The following is a 6,438-nucleotide window of genomic DNA, read 5'->3' on the forward strand; positions in this document are numbered from 1 at the left end:
GGCATGCGTTTCGTTCCAAAAAAAATTTGGCGCTGCTTTAAAAATCATTGACATTTTAGCCCTACCCAAAAAAAATCTCGGGTCCGTCCCTGCATAGAGTTATAATTGTTTGGAAAACCTGATCGTATGGGTTTTGATGTTGTGATTAGGTCGGTTTTATGCCTTCACCAGAGCTCACAGGTTAGATCCAACTGCAAGTGGACAACGTGTTCGCTAATTTAAGATTGCTCTTACACAATGTCTACTAGGTGTGAGCGTTTCACATTACTTCCGATTTTTTATACCCTTAATGGATTGCTATATTAGCTGTCAAAATAGCGTCTTTACAACCTGCAGAAGAGGGGAAGCAATGAATTATGCTAGAATAGCTACTATTAACACAATTAGGGGACACAGGTCCTAATTAATATAGAGAGAGCGCTAACACAATTAGGGGACACAGGTCCTAAAGGAGAGTCATCTCCGTAGATTTACCAGGACTTGTGTACTTCTGGACACAATCAGTGCCCATTGCCTACCTCGTTGAAAAACACTGTCAATTACCATCGCTCAAAATTTTAGGTGGTGTGGGAAAAAGAAATCGGCTTGCTCTCTGTGCAATTCCAATTGAAAAAACTGAAGAACAACACTATTGTTTCCAGTTCTCCACTCAAGTATCCAATTTTTTGGTACTTAATCGCAGTCAATTATCAAACAAAGTTGGAATCAGTTTGACATTTTTATCTGAAGCCAAGAGATCTTTTGCGTGTAGTATATTTTTGTTCTTTAACTTTTTATGTTGACAGTATGCTCCATCACTCACTTTCAGGAACCCACTTACACAGGAAGAGTTCAAAAGACTGATGCACACCAGTGCTACAAAAAATACATCGAAGAAGCATTGCAGAAGGAGGCTGCTGATAAAGCTGACCTGTGAGTTTTCTTTCCTTGTTAAATTCCAGAGTCTTGCTTAGCCAGTATGTGTAATCTGCTTAAACGGTTAATACTATTTCTGCTATTTATTCAGTGCACAGCTTCAAAAGGCATATCAAGCGCCTGCTGTTGTTTTTGAGGTTTTCAAGTCTGACGTTGTATTCTCTTGTCCAAGAATCATCAAGATCACCCCAACTACTGAATATGATACAAGCTGTTGTAGATAATGAAAAACTTCGACTACATATCGATGAATAAATGTAAAACTAAGGAGATGGACTCCATACTACTTAATATAAAGAATGTATGTGCAAATAGTATAACAAATAGGACTTAATCATACTGTACTTGGGAGGAGTAGGTATCTTGACCAATATATTTTCAATGAAATAAAGTCTTTTTGAGTTTTAAATTGGCATCGACTTATACTCGATCAAATCAGGTTCTGATGACAAAAATATCTGCCATTGTGACTATATCTTGTTGATAGACCCAAAATTTGTGCAGTAACCTGAACCCTATCCTGTGAATCCATATCTACCCCATGATCCAAATCTGGATTCCTAACTCAAGTCAAAATGTGCGTTGGTGCCAAAATCGAATCCACACCTTTGATCATAAGCCCAGTAAAACCTCATTTACTGTGGCCCAGTATCTACACCTTTGATCCAGGACCTCACAAAAGGCACAAATCAAATTTTGTTCTATGGTTTCCATAACTCTGAAAAGTCTAGGCCAGCCGCCGGCAGGATTGGTGGGATTTTTCTTCGCAAAAATGCGTATCCATTTCAAAGATAGTATAGCCAACTAACTACTTTCTGATTATCATCATCATAGATGAACACAGTGCCAGCTGCCCCATCGGAGCAGGCATAATACGGAAATGAAATGTTTGAAACGAGCAAGTTTACATCAAGTTTTCGAAAGGTGACAAGAAAAAACTGGATCCCACAAAGAAAGAAGAAAGACCAACTTGGTGCATTCTCAGATATAAGAGGCTATGTGCCCATGTACACTCACATAAAATCTAAAAATAGGTCAAATACTCATGGGAAGGAGAAGTAGTAACATCAGTCAAACATTGAGAATCATAGCTTTAATTTTCTTCTTATTTGTTAATCTTCTTCTCGTTCTGGGGGAAGACCGCAGGGCAGCAGCATTTTCTGGACAAATTTTAATACAAGAGTGTTGTTAGTCATAACAGCTGTACTACCGAAAAGAGAAGTAAAGCAATGGCAAGTCTTCCTTATATAAGATAGCTTTAACACAGTTCAAAGGAAAATCTAAATAAATTCTCCACGAGATTGTATTCAACGATAAATAATTCAAAGGAAACTCAAAAACCTTGCAGACCAGATTTTCGCAAACTAATATGGTAGTATGACCAAATATCAGTACTTCATCGGCAATGAATGAAAGTGAAAATATTATGGTAACATAAATAGCGAAGCAGATAGTCATAACTCATAACGTCAAAAATTACAAGTGTACAAGGTTATCATGGAAAGAGAAATGACACTACAAGCACACACATATAAGCTGAACCACAGCATAAGAGAACCTGGAGACCTTGGAGTCCACTGATGTTATCCACCAGATTTCCAACATCTGCTGGCAGGATTGATTGGAATGGAACTTAGTTTGGGTACAAATAACAGAGAATAGACACAGATGTTCTTGGCAAGTGGTTTCAAGATATTTATTGGTTTAACATGTTGCTTATCAACAGTTTGTCAGCAAAATAACATAGGTAGAGGCAATCATTTGAGCTATTTTAGCATAATACTATATTTGACAGGGCATACCAAGGCAGAGCTATAACATGCAAACGTAACATTAACCAATGTATAAAATGTTTCAACAATTGACATTTAAACCAACTATTAGGTCCAGATGTTTCCCATAATGGAATCAGTTTATGGTTATGAATACTCAGCCAAGACTAACCAAAGTTGGCCTAAGTTCTGACATTAGTTACACTTAAAGTAAGTTGGTAGTACTCAAGATGGACCATTACAAAGGTTAAATAAAAGCTTAGAATACACGGACAAACAGTAATGGCTCGCAGACAAATGAATAAAACATACACTTATTTGAAAATGGTCCAAACGATAAGTAAGAAAGCTCATTAACAAGTCCACAGGTGTTATCCACCAGTTTCCTACATATGCTAGGATTACAGGTGTATGCTACATAGAGACCTTCTTTTTGAGATCAGTGCCCGTGAAATTCTATGCTAGTTTGAATCTTGAGAGCCTCGATAGAAAAAGGAATGCCCAAATAACGTTGCGCCTACGCTTGCTTGCTAACCAAGACTAGATATAAAAGACAGAGCTAGAGAAAGTTGTTTTGTCAACCAATTATGCACCTTTCCATGCTAGCATCCGTCAAGTAAAAAAATAGCATGCACACGTAACATAAAGTTGTTACGTGTGTTGACAGATGAAACTGGAAAATAGAGTAGGCAGTCAAATAAAGATGTAGTAGTGTTTCAACAATAGACAGATGAAACTGGAAGAATAAAGTAGGCAGTAAAATAAAGATGTAGTAGCAAACAAGAGGTGTGCTTCAGCCATATTTAAGTAATACTGAATACCGTCTATCAATAAAGTCATACACAAGGAGAGACTAAAAAAATTAATAAGACAAGATAACTTCAAACACTATGTACATACCTGCATAAAGTTGTAACGCTCTCTTCCAATCGATTCATTCTCCGCAATGGCAAAATAAGACAAAATGGGGTAATGACCAACGTAAGATGCATAACTATCACGCTGGATGTTCACTGCCCATTCACTAATTAAAGAAAAACAAAACGAAAGGAACCGTTAACACGAGACAAATAAGTCTTACACAAAGAGCTATTAATACACTTTCGAGGAAGTTTGGAACTTACAATCTGTTCAAATCAGCGTGGCCTGTTCCAACATATTTGGCTTGAAGATGCTCAAGCTGGGAATTGATGTTGAACCTATCGCTCGCCTGAACCAAATAAACAACCAAAAAAAAAATGATCATTAAGAGAATAAGACGGGGAGGATGACATACAACATTGAGTATCAAAATTAGGAACATAAATTTTTTTTTTGATGGAATTCCAAGTATTCTTGTTTAGGATGCTCTGCCACTTTTACATAATCAATCCGCATGCACATAACATAATACATTTTCAAGAATATATTTTGCCTCGTTTCAGAGCGGTAACACTCATATATCTACATAATCTACAAGCTTGCAGTGTTTAAGCAAGTCATAGATTGGGGAAGCAAACAAGAAATTTCAAAGTAAACAAGTTTTAAGGTCTATTTTCTTGTCTTTGATGGAATTTCATGGATCGAGAAAGGGTGGAGAGGACTAAAACTAAATTCACAGACAACCACAATACTACACATTGCTCGGATAGTTAATAAGAATAATAAGACTCAATTACACGCACAAAGACAACTAATCAATTGCAATTCAAGCCTCCCAGTAAATCAACAGTGGTCGACCCATTCAGTAACAGAACATTTCTTGCTAATAACTCGATAGAAAGGGAAGCAACAAATAAACGCGAGAATACTATTAACGCAGTAAAAATACCCATGTAACCAGTTTGAGTTTAAACTAAAAATCTAACAGTCTTTTCTTCTCTAATCTTTCTTCATCTTTTTCTTTTATCATCAAAGAGATGATTATCTATTAGAACAATAGCGGATTGGGGCTTTAATAAGTACAATCTTAGAGTAAAATATCATATTTAGTTCGAAAAATATTATGGTAGTCTAGCTACAGAAGAGTAGAATCGAAGCTCACCTGCATATTCGATTCTTTGAGAAAATTCAGATAACAGTTTCAATATTCTGCAACAACCTGCCAAGAAATATATACCCTACAACTTATCAAACACAGCATAACCAGAGAAACTGGAACAAAACCCTAAAAATAAGAAAACGGTAGAGATGCTTCGCAGCAGTTGAAATTCTTACAGAAACGACAGGCAGCACTTGGGTTAAGTACCAAGTACGTTTTCCAATACAGAACTGAAGTAGTAAGGCCCAGAATCCCCAATCGAAATTCAAGAATTCAACCTTTAGTCCTCCCTACAAACAGAAGTTACCTGCATCAAACAAAGACATGTCAAGTTTTAGTAACACAACAACCATTAAATCAGTTATTAAAGCATTTACAGAAATTGCAGTTGCACTAGACATTTTTAAACAACTACAGAAACCAACAATCAAATCTTGAACAACAACAAGAGCCGTAGACCTAACTATGCAACAATTACTTACTTACTTAATTTTTACAACAACATATATGGTCAATCCGGTATAACGTTCTCCATATAGCAACCACTTTGATCTTCTAAGTACAACATTCGACATAACTAAACATCATTTACATATATCAAATTAGAAAACTCAGAGTCATTCTAATCAAACATTTCAACACAAGAACCCCATTGTAAAGCAAGTTGCAACATCACAATTACAAAACTAAAATCTCTACATTACCAGAATCTCATTTTAAGGCTGAAACGTAATACAAATATGGTACCAAAACTAAGATTCAATCAACGAGTTAACGCATTTACCCTAACCATTGTGGATTTCATGAGAACCAGTTGTACAAAGAAAAGGAAAACCTATACAAGGTGGTTTCAATTAATATTTCCATTGAACCTTAATCCTTTAAGTATATACAGGGATGATTACCCTAACCATTGTGGATTTCATGGAAAATTACCAAATCTAGGGTTTCATATTTGTGAAAATCAGAAAAATCGAAGATTAAAAGAACAATGGAAAATTAATCCTTCAATTACTGATGCCCTAGTATTTAATAAAACTAAAATTAAACAATGGAAATTACCCTAAACCTAAACCTAAACCCTATTCATATCAGAGTCTCAATTGTCATATACTAATACAAACCCACCCAAAAAAAATCCTCTAGGTTTCATATTTGTGAAAATTAGAAATATTAAAGATCAAAAGAACGATTCTAACCTAGTTAAGTGATATTAATCACTAATGTCTCCAGCTACTCATTAATTTTGATAAAAACTTAGAACAAGTTAATTCCCAGATAAACTCTATGTTGCTGTTAGACTTAGAGGTAGCAGAGGTTGAATAAGAAGGAGAAGGTGGTGCTGGTCTCTGAAACGGTGGTGGTGGTGGAGAATAAATAGAGGGTGAAGTGAAGGGGAAGAAGAACAAACTCGACTGAAGAGAAGTGACTTCGGGATAAATTTGTTAGCGTGGTGGGCCGTTGTTCTCGGCTGTAGGTCCCGTGTATTTCTTAAGCTTATATCGATGAAAACTCACCATCAATTAGATTTTTGGTCCAAGACTCCAAGGGCATAGGTCAGTGGCATCCCAATTCCCAACTTAGTAATACAACTCTACCATAAAAATTGGAGGGGTTAGCATTGGCAATGAGGACAGTTCAGCTTGCTATATTTGGATAAGAGCTTGAGTTCGGTTTTAGCCTAGTAAAAAAATAAAATAAAATTTGGATTCACAATTATTAAAATAGAAA

General features: G+C 36.0%; 1 protein-coding gene across 1 annotated transcript; it reads right to left on the reverse strand.

Annotated features, from left to right (window-relative positions):
• Positions 1 to 1,712: 1,712 nt before the first annotated feature.
• LOC113337351 (uncharacterized protein At4g14342) lies at positions 1,713 to 6,165 on the reverse strand. Its single transcript, XM_026583055.1, has 6 exons — positions 5,907 to 6,165; positions 4,884 to 5,014; positions 4,711 to 4,767; positions 3,812 to 3,897; positions 3,588 to 3,711; positions 1,713 to 2,075 (listed from the first exon to the last, which is right to left on the reverse strand). The coding sequence occupies exons 3-6, from the start codon at positions 4,714 to 4,716 to the stop codon at positions 2,028 to 2,030; spliced, it is 264 nt and encodes an 87-aa protein (XP_026438840.1). The 5' UTR covers positions 4,717 to 4,767; positions 4,884 to 5,014; positions 5,907 to 6,165; the 3' UTR covers positions 1,713 to 2,027.
• Positions 6,166 to 6,438: the final 273 nt, after the last annotated feature.

This window comes from Papaver somniferum, unplaced genomic scaffold (genome assembly GCF_003573695.1).
Source record: "Papaver somniferum cultivar HN1 unplaced genomic scaffold, ASM357369v1 unplaced-scaffold_16, whole genome shotgun sequence".
In the NCBI taxonomy this organism is placed as follows: Eukaryota; Viridiplantae; Streptophyta; class Magnoliopsida; order Ranunculales; family Papaveraceae; genus Papaver; species Papaver somniferum.